The sequence below is a fragment of the Caloenas nicobarica genome, chromosome 1 (assembly GCF_036013445.1).
Source record: "Caloenas nicobarica isolate bCalNic1 chromosome 1, bCalNic1.hap1, whole genome shotgun sequence".
NCBI classification, from domain to species: domain Eukaryota; kingdom Metazoa; phylum Chordata; class Aves; order Columbiformes; family Columbidae; genus Caloenas; species Caloenas nicobarica.
In genome coordinates, this window is record NC_088245.1 from 71,406,941 (window position 1) to 71,424,863 (window position 17,923).

Consider the following 17,923-nt stretch of genomic DNA (forward strand, 5'->3'; position numbering starts at 1 on the left):
CCAGGGAATCCTGTACAAAATCTCTGTATTGGTTACAACAAAACGAATACTTTTTTCCCTCCAAGCACTGATTTAGCAGGTACTGATACCGATCCACTACTCTGATCCTATGATGAATCTGATTGCTATCAGTGGTACTATTCTTGTGCTTACAGATGTAATTTTTCACTTGAACAAAGTTTCAAGTGTACTTGTGGTTGGAATAGGAGCTTATGCTATCAAGAGCTCTTCCTCCAGCCCAGAAATCTGTTCCTCAGCTTGTCGATTACCCGCAGTGTGAAAAGAGTATGTTTTGCTCTGCTCAGCAAAATGAAAGTGCACAAGGTAAGGAGCACTTATCAGCATGAATGCATTGTATTTTTTTTTTTAACATTTTGATTACATTTGGCATCTGAGCCTTGAGCTGGAGAAAGCTGCCTGAATGAACTTTCTAACTCACGTAATTTGTAGTACTAGGAATTACTCAGACTGGATCCTTCATAAACAAAACATCTGGTGGTTAATTAGGAATGCCGCCTTAATACAGTAGGATTAGAATTAAATGCAAACTGTCAAGGGGGCAATAATCAACAAGTAAGAAATTCTTGTTCCTTTCATAATTCAGAGTGGCGCATGTTTCAAAGGGAGAGATTTTCCTTCTGTGCTTCCCCCAGAGAGGCAATGGCAGTGACTGGCATTACCCAGACTTTGCCTAGAAATTGCCAGAGAGGAGAATCATCACCTTCATCTCTTCCTGCTCTTTCCACACAGCAGTGTCACACCATCATTTGTGTAACCCTGCTACATTCTGCCCAAAGCCTGATGCAAAACAGAAATAAACAAATTAACCCCATATGGTGGCAATTTGTGAAAATGAATTGCTTTGTCTTCATTACAAATGTAATCTAAACTATCAGTCCTTATCGGTGAAACTACAGAACCATATTTCAAAAATTCAGGACTATTATGACAGCTAAAAAACTTTAGTTTATGCCATTCTTCAAAAATAAGACTAAAAGAGATGTGACTTCGAAAGTGTCTTGAGAAAGGGAGAATAAGAAACACAAGTCTTAAGAGTTGCTCAGGTTTTAATCTGAAGTTTGCTAGTTCCAGCCAGCTTCACATCACTGTAGGTTTTACAGGGAGGGAATCTGCAAATGCAAATGAAAAAGTCAGGCTCCAATTGTCAAAGTTTCTAATTTGGATGTCTAAATTTAGATGCCGAGAATTGTCAGGTAGGAGACTTGCTACAGTTAAAGACATTTGTGGTTGCTGACTGATTTTCAGTGTTTTGAATAATTGATTTTATGCTCCTAGACTTTGAAGAATCTAGAATTACAGCCAATGTATAAAACTTTGTGAAACAATACTTAACGACAGCTATAAGCATCTTATGTTAGAGCCTTATCAGTAAACATCTTTGGCCTAATTTATATAACAAAACAAAAGTCAGCCTAAGCCCTTAATAGTAAAAATCTTTGGTCTAATGTATGTAAGAAAACAAAAGTATAGCCTAAACCTCTACAGTAGTCAAAGGAACGACTCACCTTTAAAAGACTTAAATACATTGCCAGGCTTGTAACAATACAATGACATTTAAAAATAAATAAATAAATACAAACTCTAACTGACATAGATACTATTATAATAGCGTCCAGCACAGACATGCCCCTATATTGGCAAAGAAATGCTTTGAGTATTAAGGACGTGGTAAAAATCACATCAGCAAAATAACATGGTAAGAATTTTCCAGTGCAGTTTTTCTAGAGCCAGCCACATCTTTGAAATAACCCAGTGACTTTCAGTAAACCAAGCTCCTAGAGGTGAAGATATACAACAAAATACATACCAGGTAAAAAATTTTCAACCAGCTCTAGATAAGTAAAACTTGGCACAAAGCCAGTGCAATGCAGCAATACCAGCTGACATTCTGTAAAGAGCACAGCTGCATTAATATGGCATTACAACCAGGCTAATTAGTCCTTTTAGTGGCACTCTGCACGTTGCAGCTTAGACCCCAGTTCACAGAGGCATGTCTGAGCATCTTACCCTATAGGCCTGAATATTTTCACTGGCATTCTTTAGTGGGAAATATTCCTATTGAGATCTTTTTGCATACTTTCCTGTCAATACATGTAATGTACTAATGAGCAATGTGTTGAGATAGTTTTACCAATTTCTGTCAGCCATTTGGCAACAGCTCCGTAAATTTCGTCAAGTATAAGTATCACGACGAGGTTAATGATGACAGCAGTTGCAGTCACAGTCACTCGAACATTTGACCTGGTTGTCCCATTTGTGCTGAATGACAAAGCTGCTGCTGTTGTGATTCGGTATACAATCACACCAAACACTGCTGAAAATGTCAGCATAATCTGCAAAGAAATGCACAGACTGATTAGTTCAAGTTTGGTACTAGCATTTAAACAGAGGCTTTGATACGTTAGCTTTGTTCCATGAATTGGTATTGTGTGGTTATTTCTTACACCAATGATAATACGGGGATAATCAAATTAAAATGTGAGAATTCAAAACTCTCTAACAGGGACATCATGAAGAAAATGGATGCAGAGCTCTGAACTGGCATGACAGCTCTTGAAGATGCGCGTGTTTCCTCTGATTAAAGCTCTCCACATTATTCATGCAGTAGTGGTAAAACTCAGGTAGTTTGCATTCAAATGCAGGTATTAAGTAAGGTCTTTTTCTGGGAATAGGTTCAGATGGCTTGGACTGAAGGATTTACGTATATGTGCCATTAAGTAAACCAGCTTTACTGGCTGAAACATCTTCACTTCTGCAAAGCAGAAGTGGCACCTTACTCTTCAGTTGTGTTTGCTCAATGCTTGCCAAAATTAAATTTAAAAAAAAAAAGTTTCCCTTATTATTATTCTTTTAAGACCGACCTAAATAGGATTCCTAGGACTTCACTTTCAATTTCTATCCCAGAAATCAGTTGGTACCCTGGTGTCCTTCATGGGCTCACTATGACCCATGATATGAAGAAAGTCAGCCCTGCTACTTAATTTCAGGTTCCCACAAGAAGAATTTGAATTTCACAGGGCTGTGGTATTCTGTTTTCAAAAATGAACAAACAAACAAACCAACCCCCCCACACACTCCATGATTAAAAGAAAATAAAATAACAATTTTAAAATAGTAAATTTTCATACCCATGACAGGAAAGGAGGAGAAGGTACATTTTTCTCTTTTATTTTTGCCTTTGGCAAGAATTCCGATGTACATTCATAATTTTAGGTAAAACATCTAGAGATCCTCAGATGAAAGAGACTATCTAAACATGAAAGATTAGACTATTGCAATTATTTCAAGGGGCCTAGGGGCCCCTTGATTCACAATACAGTTCAAGGAAATTTAATAGTTCATTTTAATAACCCAGTAATAGTTTATTGAATTCCTGTATCCAGAGGAAGACTGTCTTATCAAAAAATATTATTGCAAAAGAACCAGAACAAGAACTAGTGCTATATTAAAGGTTGAAGGTGAAAACTGGGCACATTTAATTTTAATGGAGAACTTATAAACATACTAAAAAATAATGATTTGGAGAAACTCCTGGAGATATCAGATGAAATTCACAAGTATGTTTTGTGAGAAAACAGTAGTAAAATGTTCTAGTAAAATGCATAATTTTGACTTTTTAAGAAATGTTTCATTAATTTTAAATGAGAGGTAGGTGAATGATGAGTTTTTGCTTCATGCTAATATTTTTCATTCAAATACTGACCTAAATAGGAAAGTCTAAAAACACTTTGAAAACACTTCCAATGACATAAAATATTATTTCCTTTCCTTTTGTAGTATTCATTGTGTTGAGAAAACAGTTCTAAGTTTTCTGCCTATTTTTATCTTTTCTTTTTGTCTTACCTACCCTACCAAACACACAGACAAAAATCTGATTCATGTTGAACATGATGATTCATGATGAACATGTCTTGCTGTGACAGAAATGGTGCAGGAACACAAAGATTAAAACATTTACCTAACTTGCCCCTCACAGAAGCAATCACTACATCCCAAATAAAGTGAGAAAACAAACAAGCACCATCTGACTGTAATCTAATTCACCTTCGAGTTCTATAATCACCTTAAGCTCTTTTCTTAGTTTGGCTCATAGATTCCTTCCTCTTAATCACCTTCCAAATACTCTTTTTTCTGTTTCTTTTCCCTGTGGATTTCTTTGAAATTGATAATGGACAAGGAAAACCAGCAAAGTAAGCTTTTATGTATCATTCTGGAGATGATGAGCTCTCTGGGCCTCCATAGACACTATCTCCATCGCAAGCTTCCACTTAGAAATGAAATCTTAACAGCACAGAAAGAACAGTCATCAAGGACAGAAATCACTAAACAGAGAAAGAAGAAATTCTAGGTTGTGGAAGTCGAATAGCAAACCCTTAACCCTGACCAAAGGATTTAAGGGATTCTTAGCAACAAGAAAAATTACTGGAGGATGAGGTACTCTCAGAGGCTTGCACTGTTGAGGTCTTTTCGATTCATGCAGTGCCATAACAAGATATATGAAGTTACCCAAAGAAAAAGTTTTATTTGTTTACAGAACAAAGATACTGGTTTTGCTAAAGCACCAGGGCTTCAGAAACTCCTTGGTTGCCCAGCTGTTTTTAAACATCTGCATAGACACAGATGGAAAAACACTCCTTTAGGAGTCTTCATTATCTGTGCATCCAGCAATAAGAGAAAACTGAGGAGGGCTTGTAGGACTGCGCAGTAACTGGGAGTATAGTTCTCATTTCCCAGATGGTCGCTGAGAGGGAGTAGTTCCTGTATCTTCACAGCACTTCTCCCGTTTCTTACAATATCTTTTTTGCCCAAATTCCAGATCAGACATTCACCTTTTATTCAGGTGCTAACTTTGGGTTTTGTTGTCATTGTCAACTTTTCATCTGGCCAGTTCTATTCCCTACTATGGCAGACAGTTTCTTCCCTGAATATCTAAACTAGTCTGTCAAGGACTGAATTGCTTAGAAACAGATGTGAAAATTGGCTGCAGAAAAGGTCACCTACTGAGCTTGGTATGAATGAAGACAAACAGGAAAGCACACTAGATCTGAGAAGGAAGCTATAAAACCCCGTGTGCTAGACTGATACCTTCATCCAAGTAGGATAACAATTTAATGTCCAAATAGTTCTTCGACTTCCCAGTGGGGCTATTCTAGAGTCAAGTATTATGCCATGTGAGTAAGAATAGGGCAATAAGGTCCAAAAGAAGGAACAGGCTGAACTTTTGTGCCATGACACTAATTGATTTTCTTCCTTCCTCTGATGGAGCCAAATGCAATGAACCCAAAGAAAGCCTCCAGTGACGACATTGCTCCACATCATCATGCTCTCTCCCAGCAGCTACCAATATTTTCATCACATACTCGGAAGTCTTTGTCACAACATACACCTTCTAAATGTGGAGTTTCTAAACTCTGACATATGTTATCACTATTCGCACACAAGCTGAACTTGTATATGCCCAGCTGAGCCTTGACCTCCTGCTACCAGTGGTCATTCTGGGCAAAAAATAAGGCCTATGGACTTTTGTTATAAAATCCCTGCAAAAGACATTGCTTAAACCAAGGTTGGATCTTCTGCTACCTCTGCAGTCAAGTGAGGCTTTGTGTACAACAAAAGAGCTGTGATCAGATTTTAGGTATCTGTAAATGTATAAAATAATCCTTGGAATTATTTGGTGCTGTAAAACACCAAAACCAATTGGGCAAGAGAATAAAATCAAACATTTTTTTCAATTCACACTTTTAAGTAACAAACAGGATACATAGCTTAATAAAGACAGAAGAAAAGCCAGAAAGAAAAAAAACATAATGCAGTTCTTCAAAGAGGATTCACAAAAGTGAAGTGCATGAAAGAATTACATAAATGAAAAAGAAAGAGAAAATGTTTTACAACAAGAAAGCCGTTAGCAGCTTCAAGAATCATCAGGGAAAGTATGGCATGTACAGCTGGAGGAAGGAGGGACAGAACACAGCAGCATCATCCTATAGCAATGTAGACATCTTCATGGATAATACTCACGGGTTTGTGCCACCAGACCCTTTGGGCCTGGAAAAGGCAGTATTAAGAATTCAGCAATCACTTCTGCAGGACTAGAAATTGCAGCACGTGACTGCTCATCTGTGTCTGAATCTTCTCTGTTTGTGTGCTGTATATGTGCGCACACACATGTAACTCACGATTTTATCATCTTTTATGTATGTAGTGCTTACAGCTTAAAAAATTTGTCTGTGAGGATAATAATAACAGGAGTAGATGACACCAATTTAGTTTCCTTACTGCAATTCTATTGCACAGACTGACAGCAAACTTTACTCTGGTGTTCCCAATTCCTGTTTAACTAATCTAGCAGGAAAATAAGAAAAAAAAAAAAAAAAAAGAAACGTTGCATACAGTAAAGAGTAGATTGTAATCTCCACATGGGAAAGCAGAGCTGGCTCTCCCTCATCAGGAGCTGACTTGAATTTCATGTATGGTTTCTAAGTTGTCTCCTGTAGGTGCTTACATCTTACTAATGCTCGAAATACACTAAAAAAATAATTGTGGCTACTTCTCCAAAAGGTGAAAGCAAGCATAGCTCCATCATTCACTAACAGGAGCTGAAGGATTGGAGTGCTACATTTTACCTTTATAAATCTCTCTCTGATATGTTACAGGAAGCAGGGAGTGTAATATATAGGCTATGACTCAGGAAAGCACTTGAAACTCATGCTTAGGGGAGATCTAAACATGTGGTGAAAGAGCCTATGTAAGCACCTTGTCTGCAAAAGAATGACTTGTAAAAGCTAAATCATGGCTATATGCTTAGTCATAGTCAATATAGTCTGCTTTAAGCAAAGTCCCAACTGATGCCAATTAGAGGTTCTGTCTAAAAAGGAAATGCTTGGTATGCCCTCAGGACGATAAACTCACTCAAAATGTTCATAGAATCATAGAATCGTTTCAATTGGAAGACATTGTCAGGATCATCAAGTCCAACCACTAAAATGTTCTAAGTACATACATATTTATATGAATGATGCACCTAATATGTAGAGAAAATATACTTAATCTACAAAACCTATATCTTCATAAATATATACATATATTTATAAAAATGCAGACACTAATTTGACTTCAACATGAATATAAAATGTTTTTGATTGTCAGAAAAAGAAATTAAATCTTCGCGGAACATCTGTTGCAGTCCATGCAAATTCCAGTACATTAGAAATAGACTTAGATATTCTAAAATAATTTAGTCCCTAAGTAAATTTCCCATGTCAGATGCTCCTGTGGTATAAACCAGCATATTTCATTGCCATTTTATACTGGGTTTAGATGTGAATACATGCTTTCATTCATGAATTTCTGTAATCAGAGGGTAATGGGATCCTTGGCAAAGTAATTTAAGGTTTATTAGCTAGGCTTTCTTAATGTTGTTTACAAAGTCTAGCAGCTTAATGATGTGTTTGTGGTCTGTTGGAAATTTCACTAGGACAGTAGTGTCTACATTTTACAGTTGGCTGACCAGCACACCTTATTCTCGTTCTCAAGTGCAGATTGTCTACCATGATCTTCCTTGACTACAGTATAGTTCATCCCTGAATGTATGTTGGATGCATACTTCTCAGCAACTGATTTATTTCATCTGTATATCACCTATTCAGCAGGTTCCACACTTCTGAATGTCATTCTGACAGAGCATATGCAATACTACACACACAAGCAAATACACAGTGGGCTTCCCTTCATCAGATACTGGAGGATGGAGCAGAAACCCTGTGCTAGAGACAGCATCTAGTAACGGGCTGCTGTCATTACAGCAAGTCATCCAGCCAACAGCCCTCTCTTAAGGAGCCTTTGGAAAAAGAATAAAGCTAGAGATAGGCGCTGAGCTCTGTGTCATCCTAATAGGACACATATTCTCACAAACTGTAGGTTATAACACTAGCTTTCTTCAGATCCATCTTTGAGAATACTAATTCAGGATTCCACTCAAGATGCTCATTGCAATGTTTCTCACACCTAATAAATGTGCAGAAATGCAGATTTTATTACCATAAATAAAATCAGTCCAAAGTTTGCTGCATATCCAGGCATACGGTCACTCCATGTCAGCTTTTCCTTTTCATCCTGTCACAAAACACAAAGATAAAACAACAGACATTACAGAAGCATACAACAGCAAATATTAGAGTTAGTAAGATCTATTATTGAAAAAGGTTCTCAATTCCCATACTCCTGTTGTAGTTTTGAAGATGACTATAAGAACTAGAACAGATATATTAAAGACTTTAGTTTGAAAGAAAAGATTGTAAAAGTATAAATACGACATACAGAAAATGTATGTAAAAATCAGAAATTATAGTATCTAACTATTATTTTAATATTTAGAAAAATGTATTGAGGTCTTAACAAATTTCATAATGTCAGGAGAAAGCCTTGAGGTTCACCTTAATTTACATTTAGGCAAAGCAATTTTCAACCATTTATTTTGAATTGCTTCTTGTAAAACTTCAGAAGAATAGAGACAGAAATAATGAACAGAATGCTTTCTACCATTGAACCCAGATTTCTTGCCTAATGGTTACCTTAGCCAAATGCGGCCCCTAAGATAGTTCTTGCAAAGACACCCAAATCCTTCTCCTGATACTTGGTCTATAGAGAGAAACTACAAAGGCAAGTCCCCACTGTGATCTCTGCTGCCAGGCTTGTTTTCTTCATGTGCAAACAGCAACTCTTTCTTCACTGCATAATTTAAAGCAACTGTGAGCAGTGAAATCTAGTATACTTTTACTCTCCCCACATGAACCTGACTCCATTTCTAGCAACATATACATCTACAGAGATATTTGAAAGTGTATTTCTATAAGAAATATAATTCCCTCCTCTCAAAAAAGGTTTCTTAAAATAATAATAAGGTCATTACTTTGTTTAAGTTAAACTAAAACTATATAATCAAATTAACTAAAGAGAGAGAGCCAGCTGCTGTTTGCATTTCTGTGAACCACCATTGCTGTCCCATGGACTACTACTTCACTTACATTGGAGTTAACCCAGAGTCATTCTGAATTTAAATGAATTTAAATTAGATTAGAATTCAGGTCAAAGGTTTCAAATAAAATATTTCTAAGGCTCAATTGTCCTCAGATAAAAATAAAAATCAGGGAATATTATACCTTTGTAAAGGGCTTTCCCATGGAGTTTACTGCCATGTGGAATTAGACTGAAGAAATTACCCTGTCTACACATCCATTGTGGTGATGTGGCAGTGCTGCAAGCACTGTGGGAAGTAGTATTACTCAGCATCCCCTCTTCTCAGTTCGGCTGTTGAAGCAGACAAATTAAGCCTGTCTCCTTTGGGAGAATGCTGGCAGGACTGGGCCATAGCAAACCCAAGCAGAAGCACAAAGCACAAATAATTTGGCCCAATGTATGCAGTACATAAACACTCCATACAGTACATAAATGGAGTCCATCATTTAGCTGGAAGGCTACTTTAAAAAGCATTTCTGTGAAAGCACGATGCATTTCATTTCATTTTGGCTTTTGCAACTCAGCAATTATACAGGACATAAGGAAGCTCTAAGTGATTATACTCCAAGAAGGCCTGAAGGACACCATGTCTAACAATTTTACTAGGGGAAAAACACTGAAGAAGCAAAACAGCAGAATGAGTTAATGCTAGCCAAACCAGTTAAAGGAAAGAAGAAAATCTTTTGAAACCATATAGAGGTGGAAAGAGAAAATTGTGATCTATACAAAAGGGTCATGAAGAGGCAAAAATCACCAAAACAATCCAGTAGTAAAATTTTTTGGAAAATAAGAAATCATAATACCAAGATCAAACTTTCATATATCATAAATAATTCTTGACAAATCCTAAGGGATGAAGTGACTAAGTTTTTTTCATGTTTTGGGGTTTTTTGTTCAATATTTCCTGTGACGTATATATAAGACGTATACTGTATTTTGAAATATTAGCCAGGATTCTGTCATGATCTACTGGCTTTCCAAGTCAAGAAAAAAAATCATATGCTGGAAGACTCTTGATAACACATCAGTAACTTAAAAAACTGAGAAACTAGCAAATACCTTAAGAAACAGTTGTCGTTTATGAAAAAGAAATAGCTATTTGCCATGTTTGCCCTACATTTTTTTTAATAGTAAAATAAAAGCGGATAGTTACAGGAAAGAAGAAAAACTAGGAAAATTGAGCAATGATTGACGTGTACTTTTAGAGGTTAATATCAGAAGTTAAAGTGTGCCTAAGCCTACATTTTTAGGCATTAAGAGATATTAGGATTAATCCATTTGAGGGTCCCAATTTCAGGACAGTTTAAGGACTGCAATTACAGTGTTCACCCTCTTTAATCTCAGCATATGCATTAAGAATGCAGAGGCACCTAGCAACACTAGTCATTTTTGAAGTCCTAGGTTTAACACCTGAATATTTGTTTTACATAAATTATAGCTTTTCAAAAGCACTTTGTGCCTGGTTAGTTCAATAAAACAAGTTCCTGAAACAAAGATTTAGAAGCAAACCTGATTCTTAAAATTTCAGTTTATTACTGGTAATAAACGAAATATGGACTGCCTCTAAAAAAATTACCATGCTGAACAGGATAAAAATAGTCCTTTCTCTTGCATTAGGTTGACCTTGGCTGGCCACCAGATGCCCACCCAGCTGCTCTCTCAGTCCCTCTCCTCAACAGGATGGGTATAAAAATTAAGATGTAAAAGCTTGTGAGTTGAGGTAAAGACAGGAAAATAACTTACCAATTTCTATCACAGGTAAACCAGACTTGACTTGAGGAAAACTAATTTAATTTATCACTATTTAAAATAAATTTGGATGGTGAGAAATAAAAACAAATCTAGAAACTCCATTTCCACATTACTTCCCTCCCAACTTATTCCTAGGGCCGAGTTCAGTCCTTCATTCCTGACTCCTCTGCTTCTCTCCCCAAGTGGTGCAAGAGGATGCGGAGTGGCAGGATATGGAGTCAGTTCATAAGAGATCCTCTCTGCTGCTTCTTCCTCCTTACACTGTTCCCCTGCTCCAGTGAGGGTCTTTCTATGGTCTGCAATCCTTCAGGATAAACCTGCTGTACCATAGGCTCTCCAGGGGCTGCAGGGGAATCTCTGCTCGGGCACCTTGGGTATCTCCTCCCCTCCTCCTGCTCTAACCTTGGTGTTTGTAGGGCTATTTCTCACACTTTTTCCTCTCTCTCCTCACTGTCAGGCAGCATTTTACCCTTTCTTACAAACACTTTTCCAGAAATGTCACCATCTTGCCAAGGGGTGCAGCTATGCCCTGCAATAGGTCTGTTGGAGCAGCTCTGGCCTCACCTTATAGAAGCCACCTCTGCAGCCACCACTACCAGTGTCTGAGCAACAGTACCCAGTACATCTACAGTGTTGGTGCAATGGCATAAGGAAAATCATATTTGCTTTTTAACACTAAGCAAGGCAAAACAAGTTGAACAGAGTTCAGTGGAGTGACAGACACTTCAGCAGTGCTTTCCCAGTCTCTTCTTGAAATGAATGAGATGAAGTGGGGAATTAGGAAGAGGAGAGAGGAGAGGGTGTGCATGGGAAAGGACAAGTAGATAAAGGAAGAGAAGATTGGCATGACATCTAGTCATCTTTCTCTTTCATGTATATGCTTGCTTCAACCTTAGGTGACTTTGGCATGAGTTTGCCATTCTCCATAGCACCTAGCCAAAAGGAGATCAGAACAACATGCCTGAGTTGCTATGCTATTATGAGAAGAAAGAAAAATCTGGATGAAAATATTACTGGGTTACTTAGAGAGCATGCATGGCTCAAACCAAATTCTGAAATTTATATCAACATAGCAGGCAGCTAAAAGATACTTTCTGTTAGAGCTCTTGCTAAGCATACCCGATCTGTAAATTCACTTGGTATTTTCTATCTCACCTGATTCTATGCGGGAGACTTGAGGGATTTTCTCTAAGATAATGGGCATTATATGGAACTGAACTGAATAGGCCTGTGAGGCCTGTGTAACTAGGAGGAGAGCAGAGTCAAGCAGCCTATGTGTCCTACGTTACTTTGAGCAGCCTTGAGCGAGAACAAGAGGAAGTGTGTCCGGTGAAGAAATCAAGAGTCAGCAAGTCAGCAATTTTGTAGGGAGGTTTTGCTGAATGCGAGAACTCATGCTGTCTGTAGAGATCCAATCACTTGTTAGCCTGTAGCGCGTGGACAATAGCTATTATCCAATCACATGCAGCCTGTAAGTGCGTGAACAAAGCAGCAAGATACTTAAGGAGACTTGTAACAAGCAATAAATGGCTTCAGCTTGATTCACACTGGATTGTGTGGAGTCTGTGGTTTTCACCCTCTCAAGTGGTGACCCTGACGTGATCCACAAGTAGAGCTGATGGCGAGGGGATGACTGCTGACCGAGGGAAAAGCCCCGGCTGGAGACGGCACAGCAGGACCATGACCGGGACACAGTCTGTGGGGCTGCAGAGAAAATAGAGGATCTGAAATTGTTGCAACAGACACCCGAAAAGGTGAGCAGCCAGGGGCAAGATGGGGCAGAATGTATCTACTGAACATGGAGCAATTCTGCATCTCCCCTCACATATTCTCTCTAGGAGAGGGGTGAAGTATGAGGAAAGTAACCTCCAAAGATTATTAATATGGTGCCGGGACAATGGGTTTCCTGCCCATCCGTCAGGAGCCTTTCAAATAGAGACTTGGGAGAAAGTGGGATATGTGCTGTGGGAGGCAATTAGCTGCAGTGAAAAGGATACTAACGGTCTTGCAACCGCCTGGCGCTTGATAACCACTACATTGCAACAGTTAAAAGCTGAAAAAACTGTTACACAAGGCGTGTTTGCGCATTCAGTTCGAGCCTCAGTGACCCGAAACAGGCGTTTCCAGTTCAATTGCCAGCTCAATTGCAAGTGTTTGCCCCTGATACAGCAAAGTATTCACTCCCAGGAGAAGGGCTGTCAGAAGAACCGTCTGCGCCTCTCCTGGAGGAAAAGTCGTGGGAAAAACAGGACCAGTGTAATGACAATATGGAAATTGATCAAAATGTGTTGTCTGACCCAATGAAGAAGAAATCATCTTATCCTCCTTTGCAAGTCAGCAATTTTGTAGGGAGGTTTTGCTGAATGCGAGAACTCGTGCTGTCTGTAGAGATCCAATCACTTGTTAGCCTGTAGCGCGTGGACAATAGCTATTATCCAATCACATGCAGACTGTAAGTGCGTGAACAAAGCAGCAAGATACTTAAGGAGACTTGTAACAAGCAATAAATGGCTTCAGCTTGATTCACGTTGGATTGTGTGGAGTCCGTGGCTTTTACCCTCGCAATTCTACTCTCCGGCAATAGTGCCATCTAGCTGCTGCAAGACTGTACTGTTAGATATCAAGAACACCTTGTCTGTGATCAAAATGTTACACTTGCACACTGCAGCAAGTGTTGTTCATGCTAAATTGTGGAATTCATCCATAGATTTCTCCTAGCATACAGTACATACCCCATTCTAATCAATAAAGTGCATTACAGAACATTGTCTAGATGTTAGATGGAGGTAGGAAACCTTTCCTGAATGTTAATGAAAATCTAGCCAAACAGTCAGGGAATCTACCTGGAGCAGTCCAAGAGGTGTACGCATTTATTGGTGTAACAAGATGAAACTGATCGTTCCCGAAGAGAAACTGTATTGCAGAGAAATATTTGCATGAAGACAGAAAAACTCATTATAGAGATAATATTTTCGTGATGAACAAGACAAAGTGAAAGGTATGTTTTAAAATCTTTCTTTCAGTTTCTTTAAATTCAGTGATGTATTTGCAATTGTAACTGCAATTTGCAGTTGTTCTGAGTGTAGTGATGCATTCCTGCTTTAATGTTTAATGTGGTGTTGAAAGTGTTCCACACAGGAATACAATTCTTTCCTATTAGAAAATATAAAGCAAAATAAAATAAAATAAAATAAATCAGAAAAAAAGCACCATCTAGGTTTTGCTGGATGGTTTATTTCCTTATGAGTCCCCTAACATTGCAAAGATCCAACATGCGCAGCTTTGCATCCGCAGGTGGGCCTCTGAGCTGTGAAAACCTGGAGACATACTGCGCTTGGACGGCACCAAGTGGTGTTGTGAAAACAGTTCTGTGTTTCTCTGTGAATTAGACCACAGCCAGCTTGCTCAGATGACAAGTATTTCAGTTATTTATTCATATTTTCCCACAAAAGGACACCTCCTCAAAGCAGGTGTTTTTAACCAGCAGCCATGCCAGCTCAACCTGCACTTGGGGAGTAAAGCAACGTACTTTCTCTCTTCTGCATCCTGCCTTGTAACTCCAGTTCTGAAATTCAGGCTTCTCAGTGCGGTTGCACCTGGGCAACCCCAGCAACTTCACTGGACTTGCGTAGAGCTGCAATAATTGACTGGAACTTAGTACAAGATGCTCAGGGAAGAGCAGAATCCAGGACCCCTCTCTCTTGGATTCCTAAGGTCTTACACAGCTAGCAACAGAAAAAAAGCTGCAAAATTATATTTCCGATCATAAAATCCAGAAGTTCATCTCTGAGTATGCCCAGGAAGCATCAAACAAGTAACTGTCATTTTTATAACGGCACTTTCCTTAGTAGAAAGAAAAGCTTTAATTTGTGTAAAAACTATGCTGTCCAAATGAGCATCTAGAAATAAGAATTGTGGTATCAAATACAGCTCTTCTGCATCTGAGTAACACCCAAAATATAGTATGTGCCTTGCAGGTTCAAAACAAAGAAAGTCATGGGCTTCTTCTGAAATAAAAGGTCCCTATAATTTTACTTTGGACATGAAATAAGATAAAAGGTAAGGAGAAAAGGATACTTGAGAGCTATTTGGAGGTGAAAAGAAGTTCAGAGGCAGAAAAAGTCTGCAGAACAGGCAGTTTTGGAAGACAGTCCATTCCAGGATGGTGATACAAAAGGAGGCACAATCAAGGCACACCAGCATTTCTGGAATGTTGCAGTGGCCCACAGTGGTAATTACAGCTAAGAAAATCTTTAGACTGTTGCAGTCTGTATTAGGGATCATTTGCTCTAAAATTTCTGAGAGGAAAGACAAAACTGCTGCCACCCTGGGCATCTGTCAATGACTGTGTCTATCCCAGTCTGAATCTGCTCCTGGGAGTTCTGCCTTCACACTCCTACAGAAGCTGAAACAGCTTTTGGTTTAAGACCTATCAAAAGAAAGAACAACATTTTCTATTCTTCTCACTTAAAAAACAGTAAGGGCATTTTAACAGTAAAGATGGCTCTGTTTTGTGAACAATGTTCTGTTTCAGGCTTGCATGTGGAAAATGAACTGCCAAGACTCATTTGGAGCCAACTGAAGGACTGCAAAACCTTTAATCAAAAACTTTTTCTGATTTTGAAACATACAGAATAGCACAGACACTCCAATAGTTTTCAGTGGAGCTTAATGGACACATTTTAAATCATTTGCAGAAGCAATGCAGAATAGAGAGCTATGAGAAGTGTGTGCAAGGCTCAGTACTAGGATCATCAAAATTAATGGAATTTAAGGCTAAGGAAGGTTATTGTTAGGCATCCAGTCTTGTTCTCCTTTGTAACCACAGAACTTCCTTGAGGTGATTTTTGCTATGAGGCTAATAAATGTGTTTCAACTAAGATTCTTTTTAGAGAAACTTCTGATCACAGCTTAGGCATTTCTGTGATGAACAGTCAGTCATAAGCCTTATTGGGTCATTCCAGTTGCTAATTATCCCAGCTGTTGAAAACGCATGCATTATTTCTAGGCTGAATTTGCCTATCTGCAACTTCCAGTCTTGGCATTTAGCTGCAACTTTGTCAGTTAAGAGCATCTACTGGCAGATTTTTGGGTTTGGCTGTAGGTTCTTACAGACTGTGTTCAGGCCACATCTTGGCTTTTCTGCCGGCTTAGACCACTCACTTAAAATGGAAATAATCAGCCAAGTCAACAGCTGCATTTCTTCTCCTGCCGTGTGATTGGAAACAAATCTCCCTCAGACATGGGCCATTCACTTGGACTTTCACATAACAAGGCTTATGAATGCATGCATGAGTAGCCAAGTCCCTATGCCTGAAGATACACACATGCACATCCCTTCCAAAGGACCAGGTATATGATGAGCAATCCAGGGAGACCTTATCGTGGACTTTCAGTACTTAAAAGGAGCCTATAAGAAAGATGGGGACAGACTTTTTAGGAGGGCTTGTTGCGACAGGACAAGGGGTCATGGTTTTAAACTAAAGGAGGGAAGATTCAGACTAGACATGAGGAAGAAATTTCTTACAATGAGAGTGGCAAAACACTGGCACAGGTTGCCCAGAGAAGTGGTAGATGCCCCATCCCTAGAGACATTCAAGACCAGGCTGGATGGTGTTCTGAGCAATTTGATCTCATTGAAGATGTCCCTGCTCATTGCAGAGTGGTTGGACTGGGTAACTTTTGAAGGTCCCTCCCAACCCAAACTATTCTATGATTCTATGATTCTATATGATGGTTACTGTGCTAGGTGAGGGTCATACTTCCAGTCACGGAGCTCAAGGAACCTTTGCAGAAAAGAGGACCTCTTCTCTGTCAACAGAGGTGCTGGCAGAATGGAGGAAAGGATCCATTAATCCAAATAATTTCTAGTCTTCATCAGTCTTAACATTATATTGCTAGACATGGTTAATTTAGTACACTGTAGTTTCTCTGCTGTATTTAAAACTAATTTTGCCTTTGATCCTCATCTTCATGCATCTACTGCATTGTAGCATATTGCAAACATTATTGTGTAAATGGCATTAAGGTGCTTAGTCTTTATATCACTGTTTAAAATCAACTTCTTGATATTTACATACGGTTCAAGTGAAAACTGGCAGTGCTTCTCTTTTTACGATGACAGTTTAACATATGGCTTTACAAGTATGAATTATTTATGTAAACTTGAGGCCATTCAGAACATTATCAGAAAAACACTATAATTTACACAAACAATAGGGTTACATCTGCAGTCATAAATATTCATTGTTTATCAATGCTCTTTGTTGATGATTAATAAATCATAATGAGTCTGGTCTAGAGAAGGCAAAGTGTTAGATGTACAAATACACTTAGACATCTGATAAGATTTCCAAAACAAACGACTGGCAGAGGTCTGCCGTAGTAGGGAAAATGGTAGTGGAATGCCACAAATTGTGTTCACGATATATTCTGTCACTTGCTCAATTATTTTTTTTTAGTGTAAGTCCTGAACTTTCTCAAAAAAGGTAATGAAATGCCACATATACCTTTAAAATATGCTTATACAAATAAAAGAATGCATAAGGAAGACACATTCTGAGCTAGACGTGTCTGATTTGTGTGATTAGATCAATTTAATCTGTTTTGATATTGACTAGACACAGACCTATTTGGCACATTAAACAAAGGGACAACAAGGTGAGTTTCAAAGACTGGCTTTAGAAAAAAATCAATTATCAGCAATAATCATGACCTTATATTGTCCTGCATTTAACTGGATTTGCAACCACTTTGTACCCTGAAATCCAAAGCACCTTTACTCTAATAGTCAGTCTGGTTTCACACTTTCTTCCATAAACTGTGAACATCTGATGGAGAAGTTAATGGAATCATAAATGCAGCACTTTTTAAAACAATGTATCCAGTGTAATCTCTCAGAAAAAACCAAACCAAAACAAAACAAAAAAACCCAACCAACCAACCAAAAAAACCCCAAAACTAAAACAAAAATCTTTTTACTAGTTCACATAATTTAGTACCATTTTAATATTGCAACGATTTTAAACATTTTTCATTGTAAATTCTTATAAGCATAGAACTATCTTTTCTAAGTAAGTCCTTTTAAAAATATCAGTTACACAATCAAAACCCCAACTACATGCAGTATCTCTCC

General features: G+C 38.4%; 1 protein-coding gene across 1 annotated transcript in view; it reads right to left on the reverse strand.

Annotated features, from left to right (window-relative positions):
- Positions 1-17,923, reverse strand: part of ANO2 (anoctamin 2) — a 185,121-nt gene that overhangs the window by 37,309 nt on the left and 129,889 nt on the right. The window contains exons 15-16 of the mRNA XM_065640876.1: positions 8,059-8,133; positions 2,153-2,354 (exon numbers count right to left, since the gene is read on the reverse strand). Coding sequence (XP_065496948.1) covers positions 2,153-2,354; positions 8,059-8,133 — 277 coding nt within the window. The remainder of the gene's footprint in view (positions 1-2,152; positions 2,355-8,058; positions 8,134-17,923) is intronic.